General features: G+C 44.5%; 1 protein-coding gene across 7 annotated transcripts in view; it reads left to right on the forward strand.

The window, feature by feature from the left end:
- The first annotated feature begins 4,262 nt into the window (after positions 1-4,262).
- msi2b (musashi RNA-binding protein 2b) overlaps positions 4,263-18,384 on the forward strand; it is a 377,756-nt gene continuing 363,634 nt past the window's right edge. For all 7 annotated transcript variants that reach the window (XM_063205251.1, XM_063205254.1, XM_063205250.1 and 4 more), the window contains exons 1-5: positions 4,263-4,465; positions 4,794-4,834; positions 5,089-5,170; positions 5,692-5,776; positions 10,682-10,723. In XM_063205251.1, the coding sequence (XP_063061321.1) occupies positions 4,404-4,465; positions 4,794-4,834; positions 5,089-5,170; positions 5,692-5,776; positions 10,682-10,723 (312 nt within the window). In that variant the 5' untranslated portion in view covers positions 4,263-4,403. The remainder of the gene's footprint in view (positions 4,466-4,793; positions 4,835-5,088; positions 5,171-5,691; positions 5,777-10,681; positions 10,724-18,384) is intronic.

Consider the following 18,384-nt stretch of genomic DNA (forward strand, 5'->3'; position numbering starts at 1 on the left):
ACACACACACCCCACCCCACCCCCTGCAAAGACACACACTCTGCGAAGTTCAATGAAAATCTGTTGCATCTCTGGAGGACTTAATCCTATTGGCCACGGGTTAATCCCAGTGGACTCTGCACCATCTCTGACGACGGCACCAAAAAAAAAGTTCAATTTCCAGTGCCGGGCACACAGCTCACACAAAATACGTACACACTTCTGTCCATGGCTCAGTTTTCAAGGGCAGGTGTGGAAATGCAAGCCGCAGTGTACTTCATATTCTTAGAAGGTCAAATGCGTTTTTTTTTCCCTCTCCCCTGCCATGATATATACATACAGTAAGCAATATACTCAAGGGTGTCATTTCATGCAAAAAAGGGATGATACACTGCATCAAGTCAGGCGTTTCCCTTTTGTTGAGCCACATAACTGCACATAAATACCACTCCGCCACAGCGGGCTATTTCAAGGGCATTCGGGCACAGGTGTCTTTCATGCTTAAAAAGATATCCAGGATAACTGAATCACTGTTGCTAAGTACAAGCGCTCTATTTGTATCGCCATGGGAGAGATCCCGCCATCCATGTAACCCGTGCTACTAATGTGCAATTCAGTTTCTCTCTCCTCTCTCCTCTCCTCTCCCTTCCTCTCCTCTCCTCTCCTCTCCTCTGAGGGTGCATAGGCAAGCATAATTGTGTGTAATTCTCAACAGTGATGTGTGATTAATACAGGTGTGTCTCACTTAAGTTATCAAATGTCTTATCTCGCAGGTCACACACGAGGTGTGTGTGTGTGTGTGTGTGTGTGTGTGTGTGTGTGTGTGTGTGTGTGTGTGTGTGTGTGTGTGTGTGTGTGTGTGTGTGTGTGTGTGTGTGTGTGTGTGTGTGTGTGTGTGTGTGTGACTCACTTAGAAAAAAGAGGTAGGCCAACAGTCTCAAGCAAAGCAATTGACACACCAGCTTAATGATCGTGATAGTCCAGGTGACATAGATAGCAAACCCCTCAAAAATCCCAATATTAGTAGCTCAAAGTACTCATTTTAACCATGATCATATCATACTGTCTGTTCTGTGTTCTTCCTTGCACGCAGTTGGCTGCCCTGCTGTGTCTGTGTAATATACTGCAGTAGAGGAGATGTGGCATTGCCCTAATCCTGGCAAGGTGGGCGGACAGTTGGCATTTGGACCAGTTACTCACCTAGCATTTGTTTTTTTTTGTTTTTTTTTTGCTTCATGTTTGTTTATATGTCAGGCCTTATTACTGCTTACCCAGAGAGGATACAGTGCATCAAGCAATCTCTGTCATGTTCACTGAAATTAAAGCTCACAAATTTCAACAGAAATGAAATGTATAGGTAGGTATTTGCTTCTTGACATACTGTATCTGTCAGTTTCTGACTCCAGGTGATGTAATATCCTTTTTTGCCCTCTTCCAGTTGTGTAATCTCTCACATGTAGCCCAGTTCCCCTCGGCTGCCCTGGAGAGGCCCGAGGATGTGTATCCGTCTTTAATGCTGTCTGATGGATCCCCCTCGTGACACCTTCAAAGGTAATGACGCCACGTGTTGTGCACCCAGAGCAGTTTTTGAAGTGACTCGGATGAATGAATTCATAAATAACCCGGCAAAAATGTTAAATTATGTGTTTGTCGCTGATGAGATTCACGCGCGTGCATTAGCTACCCAGATTACATTTCAACTGGTGCAATTGACCCCCACCCCCCCCTCCCCCCACACTTCAAATGCTGAATTTCTTTTTATGAGGAGACGTCTGTATTGACGTCCTAATGGAGTGATATTGATGGATGTTTTCAAGAAGTGCATACGTTATCCTTTCCTGGTGAACCAGAAGCTATGTGTTGACGCCCAGGGCGTTACTTACAGGCTACTGGTTCACCAGGATAACGTTATCCCTGCTTAAATAGGAATTCAAGTGCATGTCAGTTATATTTTCTGGTGACTTTGCGGTGATGGAGAGGCTGTAAAATAACATTATGGTTGGCGGTCGGTCTCTATTGCTTTAGTGCTCTAGTCCTTTAATTGTTTCTCGCCGCCTTGATTTTCATTGCATAATGTCTTGTGATAATGTTAATCCCTAACTAAACACTTCATAAAACTGACAGCTGTGTGTGTGTGCATGCCAACGTGGTGCGTGCATGCTTGTGCGTGCGCGCGCACGTGTGTGTGTGTGTGTGTGTGTGTGTGTGTGTGTTTTGCTCGTGCGTGTGTGCGTGCGTGAGAGCGAGCGAGAGAGAGAGAGAGAGAGAGAGAGAGAGAGAGAGAGAGAGAGAGAGAGAGAGAGAGAATTCACCATAACCCCAGCATGCACAATTTGAATTCCAAACCAAATCTGACCTTAAGATGCCTTCTTGTAAAACCCATAGTCTCATGTAAAATGGATGAGCCGAGTTTTGATCAGTACCAAGGCATTACTGTAAAGCTCTTTAGATAAGAGTACTAACCAAACGGCAGACCATTTCCCATGTTACTCGTAGAAAAACTCTTCCTCTTTGACTCACTTGGGGAACCAAAGCACTGTGTTTGCCTTAATTTTAACGATCAAGCAGAATCATCTATAGTCCTGCCACTCCCCACAGTGACTGACAAAACCTTTGTGTTCCATTATTAATAAATGGTTCTGTTCTGTAGTTGTAATCTGTCACCGCTGCGAATAGTGTTGAAACAAATGCACAGCAACCGACTGTAAACTTTTCTTTTTTGGCCTATGGGCCTAAGAGTTGAAAATTGACTGGTTTTTTTGTATCTCATTCTGAAACAAATGTATAGCTAGCTATAGACTGTGAACTCTGCTGCTGGAAGTTTGTTGGCCTGTGACTTTTGAGATGAAAGTTGACTGTCTTCCCCCCCACTTTCTCGTTTTGTTGCTCTGTATCCCTCTCTCTCTCTTCTCTTTCTTGCTGTACTAACAAGCCGTCAGCTGTAGGTCCTCCACGCAGCGAGGTGAGACCACAGGTCTAACATGCCAATCATCCTACTCTTCACTGCACTGCACTGCACTGCACTTCACTTCTCCTCTCCGGTCTGCCGTGGCTCCAAACTTTTTTGTTTGCCCACCTTTCAAGCACAAACCAAAAAGGAGTTGTGTTGGACCACTAGGCTAGTGGTAAGACAAATATGTAAAAGAAGGGAAAAGATTTATGATGTGTCTGTGCATAGCACAGGGAGCTCCATTCAAACGTCGGCTTGCAGGAAATAAACAGCAATCACTGCAGCATGACAGTATGAACTCACTGAGCAAACAGACTTAATTGAGCTCTCATTTTCACATTTAATAGAAAAGCAGAGCTGCTTTCCTGCACTCTCCGTAATAAACCTGCTTTTCTGTCATTAGTAAAAGATCCTTTCCCCCCTCTCTCTCTCTCTCTCTCTCTCTCTCTCTCTCTCTCTCTCTCTCTCTCTCTCTCTCTCTCTCTCTCTCTCTCTCTCTCTCTGTTTACTCTTCAGTTGTGAGCCATCAGGCATCAGGTCTGTGGTAAGTCATGTGTGCTGTTCTTGTTTTCCACTGTGTAGTGACAAAGCGGGACAATGCCACAGAGACATGCGCAAATGTGCAGCATTTACTCAGGTGTATTATCAAGGTGTCAATCGTGATTACGCATAGCCTGTGGATTTCTCCAGCTGAATATCAATGGTTTACAAGATCTGCAGCTGCTTAACTGAACACCATTCACTTTATTGACGATTTGCAATGTGACATGCAATGTGGTCATTTTACAATTATGATGCAAAATTAAAAAGCTGGAAGTGTTGGCTCAGTGGCCAGTGAGTGCTTGTTGTGTGTTGTTTCCAGAGCATAATTGGGTTATGCATAATGTCTGGATGCTGAGCATCCTTTAGCAGACAAAGCCGAGACTGCTGACAAAGTGAAGACAAAGTAGCCTATCCTGGAGTAATAAGCCACTTCCGTTAGAAAATAAGATTGAGCTGGCAAGTGAGTTCACCTATTAGGATCATGACACTAACCCAGTTAGTTCATCTCAGCTGGGGTTTGCCTTGTCAGACCTATGTCCCATCCATGCTGTTTCCCCCCCTGCTGGCAGGGCACATGTGCAGAACAAAAGTCTGCATTAATTGTGCTTAAATTGTGCAGTGCACATATATTGCCCTGTGCACAACGATGACGTAATGGTTCCCTTGCTCGATTTTCTTTTCAGCGCATTACAAAAACACCACCAAGATCTTAAGCTATAAGTGGGCGGGTCTGGTCTAATGACGTCAATGGGATTGGTTAGGTGACGGGCCACTACTCCGCCCCATGTGGGTCAAGGGAGGGGGAGGGATCCAGAGCTGATCCCACGTGTGACGATTGCATTCCCGGCTCAGTAATATTCTCCTTAGCTGGGCTCTGTGTAGCGTTTGCTGTGACTGTGTGTGTTAGTTACTGGCTATAGTTGGGTTAGCAATGGAGGGAGAAGGGAGCCAAGCCACATCTGGAAGCCCTAATGATTCACAACACGACCCGGGGTAAGAGAGAATACTGTCGGCACTTACTTATTGCTGTTTTATTTATTTGGGTTAATAATGAAAAGCTTAGGAACTGTCGGTGGTGTTGCACTGTCATTAACATTCTCCTCTGCGGCCAGTCAAGTACACCTTTGTTTGATTATATTAGCGAACGGGCCTGCCCCCTTTTTCTAAGATAGCTTTCTGGGCTAACTAAAACAGCTCTCTTGCCGCTTGCTTCTGCCTTCGTTTTAGCTATCTTTTTTTGCGGCTAGCTAAGTAGTTAGCTGCACGTCAAAATGGCCGATCTGACATCTGGACTGACTTCTGCTATGTTTTCCTCTTACAGTAAAATGTTTATCGGTGGCCTCAGCTGGCAAACTTCACCAGGTAGGAGAATCGTTTGCTGTCATCGTGTGGCTTTGTGGGGCTGTGTTTTGTTACCTTCAGAGTGTGTTCTGTGCTAGTTACAGTGTAACAAGCGTGCGGCGCTGTACGGGATATGTGTAGTGCGCGCAAGGTTATTTTGATTTCCAATCATTTCAAGTCCTCTATTCGACCCCTGTGAGTAACTGGGCTTTTGAAGCTGCCGCAATTATAGTTGACTTCCGAAGCGCTAATGTTGTTCTTGTTTTGTTTTGCAGACAGCCTTAGAGACTATTTCAGTAAATTCGGGGAAATAAGAGAATGTATGGTGATGAGAGATCCCACAACAAAACGCTCCAGGTAAAATGTTTGCAAGGTGTTTCCATTCTTCACTTTCTCGTGGTCATGCGACAGTAAAATCACCCCAGGCTTCGGCTGTACGGCTATAATTTTGTGTCAGGCATCCTTCGATGCGCTGTCTTAAGCCATTGAATCAGCGATTTTCAAAGGTGGCTTAACAGAATTTGACATTGAGTTGGGACTACACGGCATGCTTGTTTATTTGCACTTAACTTAAGCGGATACACGAATTTAATCACAGATAATGTTATCTGTTTAAAACAATACACACAGAGATTTGTCATGCCATTGTCCCAAACAAAAATATTTCATTTACGTTGTTTGCATGTGATGTCGAAATTCTTACTTCAAGGTATGGCCGTATGCGCGTGCAGGCTTTTTCATCCATAACCTAGTAAACTGAAGCTTGGCATAATGATTTATGTAAGTTGTCACTGTATCACGTTGCTACCGGGGTTGGTCATTGCAGTATTTTGAATCTCTGTATGTGTGTGTGTGTACATGTGTTTTTTTCCTTGCAGGGGATTTGGCTTCGTTACGTTTGCGGACGCTGGCAGTGTAGATAAAGTCTTAGCCCAGCCGCACCACGAATTAGACTCAAAAACGGTATGTCTGGTTAAACGTTCTTGCTTTAAACTGCTTGCAAATGTTTGCGATTCCGCTCATCACCATCTGGGAAAACCCTCACCTTGCCTACAGGCTGCCATATCATCTCCATTATGCGGGTCTTCTGTCACATTATATTACTGCCATTTAGACGGCAAAATGCACTCGAGAGTAATAACTAATCGCATGCCCCAATCCCCGGGCTCCTCCTGCGCGCGGGAGATCCAGCCCCTTTCTGTATCATTTCAACCCCTCGCGCTATATAATACAGTGCAGACGTATTGCACATAACTCAAAGATGTTTTTTAAAAGCTTTTGAACATATCCACAAATTGCATATGATAAGTTCTCTGCACCAAATATTGCATGACATTTCAGGGGTTCAATGCCCATCCACAGGTGGCATGGATTGTGTTGAGACTGCAGTGGTTTTAGTGTGATTGATCAACAGGGTGATGTGCTGGTCGTAAATCATACTTCATGTTAAATGGTGATTTTGTCATTGCTGTTCATTCACTTAGACCTTGATTTATTTCATTCTGATTTTTCTTTTGAATTTGTTTGTTGACCATAGCAAAGCATCCGGCCACCTGTTTGAAAATGGGAGTTGAAAGTTGAATTTGGGAATGTGCCTCTTTTTCTTTTCATTTAAACCTTGTTGCATTTGTACACATTCATGCACCGTTGCCATAACAATTGTTGTTCATGTAATTCATTAATTGCTTGCATGGAAATAAAACCAACCTTATTTGAAACCATGCTTTAAGTTTTCACACGTGTCTTTATGTTTTTAGTTAGACCAAATGCTTAGAATGCAAAATAAATCCTTTTTTTGGTGAACCCCTTTCCTTTTTGTAATAAATTGGGTGTGAAGCCGACCGATCAAATTCACAATAAGATCCTTCTCTTGAATTTTGAAAGTCAATGCCTTTTTGCAGGGACAGTATTACATTGCATAACAGTGTCTGGAACGAAAGTGCAGGAACCCGGTGCATGTAGACCATTCTTTGATCCTCCTGCAGTATTTGGATATGACAGTTTTGCTAACAATGCACTCGAGAGAATCAGAGGATATGTATGAATAGCACATCATGAAATTTAATGTTTCTTTTTTGGAAGCCTCCTAACCCAAGGAGCTACTCAGCAAGTCATTGTCAGCAGTTTGAGTGCACCTGTTAAAACCCTTCCTAAACCTAAGCAAGTCCGTGGGTGCTGCTTCATAGCTTCCCCACCACTTTGCTGAATTTCAGCACTCAAATATACATTTTTCAGTATAAATGCATTTTCCATAGTCAAATAAGTTATGCCAACTTCCATCAGTGATTTGAATGTTAAGTCATTATTACATAATTCTCAAATGTCATAGCAGAATAGTACTATTATATTCATGGTCCATGTGCTCCATGTAGGTCGGCATCCTTTTCATCCATAGCTCACCTCAGAATGTGGGACGTTTTGTCTGTGAGACTGGGTGATGTATTCAGACAAGCAGATCAATGATTTTTTTTTCTCCCTCGCTCGGTAATTAGAGGGCTTTATGTCGCACAAACAGTTTTACCAGACGAGAAGAAAATCACTGTCTCTGTCTGTCTGTGACAGCCCTTATGTTTAAATTTATAAGACCTAAGGGGCTTGTGACGGAGACACCGAGAAGCTGCCGTTATTACATTTCTCACACATAACGACATAGTAAATATTGTATTATATGTAATGTGTAATGGAAAGGCAAATAGACATTGGAGCCTGTTCAGTCTTGTTATGGCTGCTGTGCAGTATTTTTATATATATTTTTTTATTTCTTTCTTTATTTTATACCTCAGATGATAAAAAAACTGGGCCATGCAAATTTCATAAGGGCCACACATGCACAACTCCCAATAAAATTGGGTCAGTGTTTGACATTACATTATTTTTGAGCTATTAAAGGAGAAGGGACGGAGGGGAAAAGAAAGTGGGGGGGGGGGGGGTTGAGTAAATCAAACAGAAAGAGCAGGCCATGGTCTTGGCGGCAGGCAGGGCCGACACCAGCATGCACGCACGCTCGCACATGCACACGGCGGCTTGTAGCAGCTGCTTGTAACACTGCGATTATTTATCGGGCGGGATTGTGATGTGACATGCACGCGGCGTTTAAGTTGCACTTGAATGGCTTTTGCGTTGAAGCGTGGCCTCGGCAATGCTGTAGGTGAGGTGAGGTGAGGAGAGGAGAGGAGAGGGGATATGGTGCTCAAGAGAGACACTGGAGGATTGTGTGTGTGTGTGTGTGTGTGTGTGTGTGTGTGTGTGTGTGTGTGTGTGTTAGGGCTCAGACAGTCCTGCACATGTGACAGACAGTGCGGGGCACAGGAGCTGACCACGGAGTTCCGCCTATCTGCCTTCTGCGCACATGTGCAGATACAGACTTGTCATTCTCCGACTTACTCAGTGCTCACACCATTCCTACAGGAACAGCCATAGAGAATGCCCCATGTCCACCATTCTATGCACTATGATGTGTTCATCGCCTTGTCTTGTGTGTGTTTGCATTTTTAAACATTCATTACATCTGTCATGGCCCTCCCTGTCAGTCCTATCATGACGTAATGCATGCTGTTACTTCTGCTTACTGTAATTTGTCACTCTCCTCACCTATGGAGTGGAGACTCAGAATGGCATGGGGCATGTGCCGTGGTGTTAACACATGATTTTTGGCAGTCCTTCGAGGACAAACTCGCCAGAGCTGCGTTTGTCATTTGTATATTCATTTTTGAATTATGACAAAATGTACAGGTCTTAAAATACCATTGTGAAATGCCATTTTGAAATGAGGATATATATTTTTTTATATAAACGAGTTTGGTGAATGTACTAACCAAATAAATCCCGAAATAATCCTGAAATATGAGGATATTAACTCACTTTCTAAACTCTAAATTAAATATGAAGGGTAGTGAAAAGGCCCTCAGGCTCCTATGTTATTCTAGCTATTGCCTGTGACCCTGAAGAGTGACATTGTAACTTGTACAATCGAGGCAACCTTGCTATCGCTCTTTCAGTCTGTGCCAGAGTCAGTCAGTCAGACACATTCATTCATATGTGCGCATCCTGCGAAAGCCACTTGTAATTCTCATTCGCCATGGTGCTCCATGGGATTTATGGCCTAGCATTTCTCGCCGTTGCGTTATTTAAGTGTTTGTTTACGGATGGGATGAGACTGGTTGTTCAAACAGTGGTGAATGAATGGGCTTTGTGTGAGGGCATGTGCAAGTGATACAGAGAACAGGAGCAGGTGTGCTGTGGCCATGGCTGTAGCGTTGCTGTAGTAGTGGGTTTTTATTAACAGGTGAACTGAGGATTTCAAAGAACCAGTTATTATAACATCCTTGACCATAGTGGACAAAATGATGATTCCTTTCCTGCTTTAAGTCCAGAAGGCTTTTTAAATATCTAAGTAAGATGATGACAAGTGGTACTTTTTCTTTTTGTCCTTTCCTTTTTCATCTCTCCCATTTGTCCTCGACAATAAAGTGGTCAGAGGAGCATTTTGAATATTCTATTCAGACCCAGCATCATTTGGGTAACACTCTCTCTCTCTTTATCTCTCTCTCTCTCTCTCTCTCTCTCTCTCTCTCTCTCTCTCTCTCTCTCTCTCTCTCTCTCTCTCTCTCTCTTTATCTCTCTCTCTCTCTCTCTCTCTCTCTCTGTGTCCCAAGGCAGGTCTATTTTTGTCGGCGGTGTGTGCTAGTCATTGTTCCACTCCGTCCATTTCCCCTTTCTGTGTTAAGATAGTTAGAGCACCGCCACAGTACCACCATCCACATGCCGCATAGTGCTCCATTAACAACCCCTACCACCCCTTTAGTTATTTTACTCTGATGATGAAAAGAAGAAGAGAGTGACAAAGACCGAAAAACGGAGTGGGAAAAAAAAAAAACTTATTGAGGAGAAAAAAATAGCTTTCACTGTTTGCTCAGCTTTGCATGCATAATTGCCATCAATGAAGGAGTTCTAAGTGACCTCCGGGTCACAGGTTCCTGTCAGGCAAAGATAAAGAAGCATTCTCGCCGCGTCTTAACAGAAAAGGAAGCTTTGTGTTTACAGATTATGATTGATTGTGTCATAATGTTGAAGCGATGCCAGTTAAGCCGTAATTAAGAGCAAATTCCCCTATTGTTCTTTTCACATCATCATCTGCCTGTTTTTCCTATTTTGAATGTTTTTTTCTTGAAGAGAATTTCTGTTATTGTTAAAGAGTTGATTCTGTTCGACAGCCTTCCGGCTCCACTATCCACACTTTGAGCTCTGCTTTATAGCACGCGCTGGCTGACATCCAAATAACCTTGTCTTCACAGATGTCCATTGTTACAAAACAGTCTCACGCTTTTTTAATTTTAAAACTGCCTGTTCGACTAATTGTAGCAGGTGAAGTTCACATCGCATATTCCAGTTACCATTGCATACTTTAAATGGCATACTTAAAAGAACATTATACTTCATTAAAAAAAATACTGTACCGTACTAATGTTTAATATGTCCTCTTGGTCTCTTTTAAACAGTGTGTAAAGTCGTGCTTTATCTGAGGTGGTGGTAGCAGTTTCTTTTTGCCTCTGATTCACTAATAATTGTGGTAATCCCTCAAGAGGGAGACAGCTTGTAGACTTTATTGATCCGCTGTCCTTCGATACTAAGTCTGTGTATTACTGTTACAAATCCAAGGATATTCCTTTTACTGGTTGACATTTGGAGTTTCTCTCTGTGGGTCCAGGCGGCTCGGTCACGGATATATGAGTACCTGTATTGTTCACTCTTTTGGCCGACAGTCTGGGTAGCCTTTTCTGTTCTGTTTTGTGCCCACACATTCAAATCAAATTTCTAATATGCCATTCTTTCCTCTTATCTCTCTCTCCTGCCTCAATTTCCTCTCAGATTGACCCCAAAGTTGCCTTCCCTAGACGTGCTCAACCTAAGGTAAGAAAAGAGAGATTCATTTTTATATTTGTTTTTATATGTTTATGGTGATGACTGCTGGTGCTGGTGTTCCTGCATGGTGTGAATGGTACAGGCTGAGTTTGTGGTAATTTGCACATTTGAACGCAGGTGTTATTGGGGTGCTGATGTCTGGATCTCTTTGTGTGCGTGTGCGTGTGCGTGCGTGCGCGCGTGCGCGCGTGGGTGCGTGTGTGTCAGGAAAAAGAAGCTTGCTTTCACAGTACTGTACTTTCAGAAATATATTGATTTACATGTTTGGTAAGAGTCTGACTGACTTTGTACAACTGGCAAAACAGGAATATTTGGAATAGCAACATTTCTTCCCTGGTTTCAGTCAGGTGATGTAGAATTTATTCATAAGAAAACTGGTCAGTTGGCCTGTTTTTTCCTTTTTTCTAAAACATTGCTGTTTTTACTCTAAACAAGGCCCAAAGATCAAATGTGGAATTTTCCCAACTAGCTGAGCACAAAGGGAGCTATTGTTGTCCGGCAGTTTCGGATGAAAAAAGGCCTGTGGAAAAGCTTTCAAAGCCAAAGCACATGAAGCTCTTAAGGGTCACTATTTGATTGAGAAACAGCGGTGTGTGTGTGTGTGTGTGTGTGTGTGTGTGATGTGCTTGCGTGATGCAATCCATTTTTGGAAGGTCATACCTTAACACTTCGGTGTCTGCTTTGAGAATTCATAATTATAATTTATATCAAAGTGATGTCTCCCACTTCATAAGTCACTAATGTGTCATTTTGCCTTTGCCACTCTTGTGCCAAGTAGAGGAATCAATAAAATCTACCTTCTTCAAATGAATGAGTGTAATTAGCTTAATTTTATTAAATACAGCTGTTAAAAGATACATGACAGAAAAATACCTCACTCAAAGCTGCAGATAAGTCACAGAACAGCCCATCGTTTTTTCCCAGCATACAGGATTTTTGAGTGAGATATGCACGGGAGGTTTCCTAGAGTAGCGTGCTCCGGCATGTACACCAATCAGAGCATTACGAATCGACATTGGCTGACCTTTGGTTCGGTTTGCTTCGAGGGCAAGCTCATTACTGAGGGAATGGGTTTGAATTTTTTTTTTTCCTCTCTTTTCTTCAAGCCCAAAGAACAAGAGAGCGGTTGCCTGCCCAAGGACCTCACAGCAGTGGGGATTAAAGTAGCTCGATTAGCATTGCGTCACTATTTATTTTAATTCGTGCGAGGTGAGAATGTAGAATTGTGTGTATTTCGGTGAAAGAATAAATGAATGAGTGTGTGGTTTCGTTTCATAAGTGAAGCATTGGTGGTTGGCTCGTGTTCTGAGTCTTGGGTCACATCTGTGGCATTGGCCTTCTTTTAACCCATTGTGTCCTGGAGACACATATACGCTGCATTCAGGTTCTTGAGATTTGAGCTGTTTTATTAAAAATGTGGGTAAGTTAGAGCAGAAACTAAACACATTCTGGTGTAAAATGAAGGTTTTAGCTTTTAAATGCAACTTAATTGATGTTTTTTATTATGTGCCTCGGAGGCTGAGATATTTAGGTTTTGATAGCGAGAAGGGACGTTTTCCCAAAAAGGGCTCAGGACAAAATGGGTTAAATATGTTCTTTTTTTAAGGTGGTCAGCCTCAAATTGGGCGATCCATGGCATGGCTGGCCTGCCCCAGTTATTTTTTCCCCTGTACAGCAGAGTGGACATTGATGTGCTCTTATGGTCCGCAGTGCATGTTTTTTTTTCTCTGTTCTGCCGTCTCCTTTTCATCGTATTCCATTATCCATCATATTTAATCTGATTACCTTAACTTTGCTTTCTCTCTCTGTCTTGCTCTCTAAATGCGTCCTTCTTCCTTCTTTGTATTCATTTTTCTGTCTGTCTCTGTGCCTCTCTCCTCCTTTCCCTTTCTATTTACCTCTGTGCACGTCTTCCTGTCTGCTTGTCTGTCTTTTTATTTGCTTGTTTGCTGGCCTGACCCCTCCCCCCCCCTCTCTTTCTACTGCTTCTCTCTCTCTCTCTCTCTCTCTCTCTGTCTCTCTCTCTCTCTCTCTCATATGGTTCCTTCTGTAGCCCAGTTTGCTGTACGTGACACTAGGGGAGAGCGTATCCACTGCACCCGTGTGTGTGTTTGCTAATTGATATAAAGAACGTGCCTGTCTTGTCCGGAGCATGGGAGGGGAGGGGAAATCAATGGAGGAGAAATGACGCACTTGAAAATGGAGCGCGGCACGGCACGGCATGGTGTTGTGCGCTTGACGCTTGACACCGCGCTGCGCTGCACATGCCAGCCGCACCGCACCGCACGGCACTGGTCCCCGTCCAGGAGGCTGCAGGCTGCCCGAGGCCTAATGCGCTTCTCTGGCCCAGGGTACAGCGCGGCCAAGATGAATGGAAGCATTAATGGGGGCCCCGGCTTTCAGACGCAGGCAGGCAGGCAGGCAGGCACGCATGATGTGGGCAGGCAGACCTGCATATAGGTACGGTGCTGGCTGGCAGAGTGTGGGCGCGATACAGGCTGGCAGAGTGCAGGCACAGTGCCAGAGATTCTTTAAGTATATAGAGATATGCCAATGTAATAGGTTGCTATGGGCACCTAACATGACCAGGTTCCGGTCTGCCTAAAGTGGCGTGTCATAATGCCCCTACTATTGAATAGAACAGTCCTTAGGTCTGCCTAGGTCTGCCTAAAGGGGGATTTCCCCCCTCCTCCTTGCAATAATAGAACACGGAAACAATGGGCCAATGGAACCTCTCTCTCTCTACTCTCTCTGACAGTGCGGTGTGGCAGAGTGCAGGCACGTTGCAGGTAGAGAAGCATGGTGCTGCAGGCAGCCAGACCAGCATGCAGGCACTGGGCAGCCTGGCAAAGAGCAGGCATGCAGGCAGGCAGGTAGGCAGGCATGGAGACAGAAACAGAGACAGCTAGCCAACACAGATAGACATGCCGGGAGACAGATTGACAACCAGACAGACAGACAGACAGGACAGGTAAGACAGGCATGGAGACAGATTGACAGCCAGACAGCTAGACAAACATGCAGGCAGACAAGTAGGCATAGAAGAGCCATAATGCCTTTTTTGCTTTTGTCTAAATATTAATATCCCTTCACGTCCAATCTTGCTGTGGAAGTGAAAGCCACTGTGTCTGTGTGTGTCCATGTCTATGTGTGTGTGTGTGTGTGTGTGTGTGTGTGTGTGTGTGTGTGTGTGTGTGTGTGTGTGTGTGTGTGTGTGTGTGTGTGTGTGTGTTTGTATCTGTGTATTTGTAAGTGTTTGTGTCTTTGTGTGCGTAAGAAGAGCAGGTACAGTGAAAGTGTGTTTGTGTATGAGGATAGCAGGGACAAAACCCCCGGCATCACAGGAGTCAGTGTATGGGATAGCAAACAAATAAACGCAAACTGGAGATAGGAAGAACGTTTAATAAGGGAAAAAAAGGGGGCAGAGTCCTCCTCCCTTTGTTTCTCAGTGGTGTTTTTGCGCCTTCCAAGTTCCACCTATATGTAAGCATGGGAGACAACCAGTAGGCATGTGTTTTGGAGAGGTTTATTGTCTTTGAGAAGTAATAAACCTTTCATTTCACTTTCCCCCCCCCTTCTGTTGGCTGAACTTGTGATTGCTTTTTTTCCCGTTTCTTTTCTTTTGGGTGCTGGCTCACTCGCTGCTGGAGGTGCCAGAGTTGATTCCCACCAAGATCCCCATGCCGCTTTAGCTAGGGCCACACTACGGGCCTCGACATGACTGACTAACTGACATTGGGCGTTGTGGGCACCCACCCATCCCCTGCGCAGTGTTGCCAGATTGGGCGGTTACCCACCCAACTGGGCTGCTTGGGATGTCCGTCTTCGGGTAAAAACGGGAAAAATAGGCCATTTGTCGTTTTTTTTTTCAGCAGTTTTGTGCCCATAGAAACCAATGCAATTTGTTGAAATTGGGTGGAATTTTGCGCGTTTTGGCAGGTTTTCAGAACCTTTTGGGCGGGACAAATCTGGCAACACTGCCCCTGCGTCATATTGCACGCTCTGCCTCGCAAATTGCAAGACGCTGGTGTTATAGGCCCTTTGAGAAGAGCGCAGGGTTCATTAGTATTAAAGGCGAGCTGCTTGGTGCCGCGCTTGGATGCAGGGCAGGCCCGCGTGCCTGTGGTCTCTCAGGGTGGTGAAGTGATTATGAGATCCGGGATGATGTGATGATTTGACGTGACGATTCTGCGCGAAGGGACATGTCGGTGCCATGGGCGAAAATCAATCAGACAAAATGATCTTGATATTTTGGTGAAACCATCTGGTATTTCACATACACACAGTTTTACGTTTTGTGAAGAAATGATTTACCTGACTTCCTAACTGTTGCATCGACCACTAATGTATGTTTAGAAGGCTTTTAATACTGGTATATGAGTCATTGTAATTGTCTGATGTAGTACATTTTTTCCTTGGTCAGGTTATTATGCTATTTCATTAGACCAGGGTCAGAAATGTGCGGGGGCGAATCAGAGCTGTTTTTCAAGTAATCAGTATTTATTGACTACATTACTGGGGAAAACATTTCATTGCATTTTAGTAGCACTGGAGAGAGGGGGCCTAGTAAATTAGCTTGAGGCCAACCTTTTACTAGCTTTCATTGATTTGACGCATGTTATCAATAAGCTCATTCAGAACCCCCTGCGCGCTGCTTCATTACTTTAATATTCAAATCAATGCTAGCATGATGGAGCTCATTGATGCCTCTTTAGATCTAGGTTGTGTTCCTTCTCCTAGGGGCTTTTTATCGTGCGATGCACCTGTTTAAAGCGATTCATGTCCTCTTTGTTTTGTCTTGAATATGGCTTAAACGCTACACCTGAAATCCATCTTCACGTCTTTTGAAATGATGTGAAAATGCAGTCAATGGGTTTTGATAAGAGTGCATATCTTTTTGATAAAAGCTCAATCTTCGGTTACCATGTCATTGTGTGATCCTGCGTGGAGGGCAAAGAGGTTGAGTGACATTTATGGCAAGGCATCATCAATGGATGCTTCAGGATCTGTGATGGCTTCTCATGACTGATGTCGGAGGCAAAAGGTCTTCCAGCCGTGTTGTCAGACATATTGCTTTTAAAGGAGAGGTGTCCAACTCTGGAGAACATAATGAGAGCCTTCAGCTTTCCAATGGCTGCTGCTGCTTCTGCTTCTGCTGTGCAAGCTAACCATGGGATGGCTTTGGCATCCGCCCATGCCACAAAAAAGCCTGTCAATACAATGCTTCTGTTTGACTCTCTCCACACACCACCCCATTAGCTCTTCCACCAACACCCTTGAACTGCTCTCCATCTTGTAGTGCGACTGTCAGTTTCACAACAGGTGTGTGTGTGCGCGCTTGCGTGCGTACGTACGTGTGTGATATGATCGCGTGTTTGTGTCTGTAAGTGTACATGTGTGTAATGAATGACACTATGTGTGTTTGTGTGGTGTCCAATTTTGCCCTTGTCCATTCGTATTCGTATCTGTTTCATGTTCTCCTCTCCTCACTCAGTTTGCTTTCTCTGGCACCGTGTTTTCAGGTGGGTTTGTGTAGGGCGGGAGGGAGGCAGGGATGGAGGCGGTGATTGTGGTGGGGTGGAAATATTTACACCTTGTACACAGCCAAAACTGTGAAACTGTTGAGCCACCACACCACACACACACACACACACACACACACACACACACACACACACACACACACACACACACACACACACACACACACACACACACACACACACACACACACACACACACACACACACACCAGCGAGGGGTTGGGAGGACTGTGAAAAATTCCAGCCAAGTTTTTAGGGTTGGGGAAAAAAGTGGGAGAGCAGTGTGAGTGTTATCATAGAGAGCAATTGGCCCCAAAGTGGCCATTTTGGCTTAGTGGGTACTTGCCCAGTGCCCAAAACCACGAACCATGCATTACACCACACACACACACACACACACACACACACACACACACACACACACACACACACACACACACACACACACACACACACACACACACACACACACACACACACACACGCCGCACACACACACACGCCGCACACACACACACACACACACACACACACACACACACACACACAGCCCTACTGTACACACAAACATACCTGCCATAGCAGGAAATAATCTCCCCCGCAAAGCTCTCCTATACACATCAAACGTAATCCACTTTTTCATTTGAGTGCATGTGTACTGTATTCCTGTGTGTACCCTAGCGTGTGTATATGTGTGTGTGTGTAGGCGTGCGCAGCAGTTACATATGGTGAGAAAATGATATCTATTAAAAAGGGGATGGGTTTGATATCCTCTGGAATGCGTTTGATGTTCTGCTGGAGGTGTATGCATGTGTATACATTGCATATGATCTTGGCTATGGCTTCCAGGGATGAAAAGCTTTTTCATATGAAGAGGAAGCATACCATGGGGGCCGGTACTGTACAGTAGCACATTTCTATCTGAAGACATCAAAAAAAGAGAGAGAGAAAACCTTTGCCTCCCTTCTTCCCACGCCCCCGTGTCTTCTGCTCTCACCTTGCCTCTTTGTAGATCTTACTGTATGTTCCTGAGTTGTGTTTTTTTATCTCCTCATTCAAAGCCCTCCAGATGGTCTTGGCTTCTGTTCATGTGGATTTTGTAAATGAGAGTGGAATCAGACGCTAGAATTTTTTTTTTCCTACATTTTTTTTTTCATCTTCATCGTCTTTTTTCCCCCCCATCTTGTTTGTTTTGTCTCTCCTGTTGTCGTGTGTAGAGTACTTTTGAAAAAAAAAAAAACATTGGCTTGGGATTAAGGGGGTTCTCTGCAGAAAAGAGTTTTTTGGAGACCAGACAAGGTCATACAGTGGAACGTGTTCCATTGTCTGCATTGGGCCTTTCCAGGTTAGTGAGGGGGGAAATCAGTGCAGCTCAGTTAAGGTGTGTGCGTGCGTGCGTGCGTGCGTGCGTGCGTGCGTTCGTGCGTTCGTGCGCGCGCGTGTGCGTTCGTGCGTGCGTGTGTGCGTGCATGTATTGTGTGCCTTGTGTAAACACATCTAGACATACATTAGGTGTAGTAGTATGTGGGTGGATGTAATATACTGCGAACAGGCCTTGAAGCTAGATATTATATCGACTATTATAATGCACCTGTGATCTACGTCGGGTGGCTGGTTGCTGTGTCGGCCGGACTGGCTGCAGGGAACCAAATATGCCCTCCCTGACACAGACTATTCTTGTTCTGTATTCCGCTCATTTTGTACAGGGTTTTTTTATAACCTCAGTGTCACTGACACACTGTTAGTGGCCTCTTCTTATGCCCATTTCTTCTCCATGAACCCAAAACACAAAAGGTGTGTTCAGGTCCACAAAAGGCACACGGGTCAGTTATGGGTGGTCATGGCCCAAAGGTTGCCAGCTCAATTCCCAACACGTAAGGCTGGTGTTGGGAGTAATTAACCACTGGTCTCCCCCATCCTCCTCTATGACTGGGGTACCCTAAACATGGTACCGTCTTGTTGCACTGCTCCCGTGAGGTGCCATTAGGGGCTGCCCCTTGCACTGGTTAGGCATACATGCAATTTCATTGTGTGCAGTGTACACTTGTGTGCAGTGGCGTTTCCCAGGTGGTCTTTCTTTCACTTCCATGAACCCAAAGCACCAAA

Source organism: Engraulis encrasicolus, chromosome 8 (genome assembly GCF_034702125.1).
Source record: "Engraulis encrasicolus isolate BLACKSEA-1 chromosome 8, IST_EnEncr_1.0, whole genome shotgun sequence".
In the NCBI taxonomy this organism is placed as follows: Eukaryota; Metazoa; Chordata; class Actinopteri; order Clupeiformes; family Engraulidae; genus Engraulis; species Engraulis encrasicolus.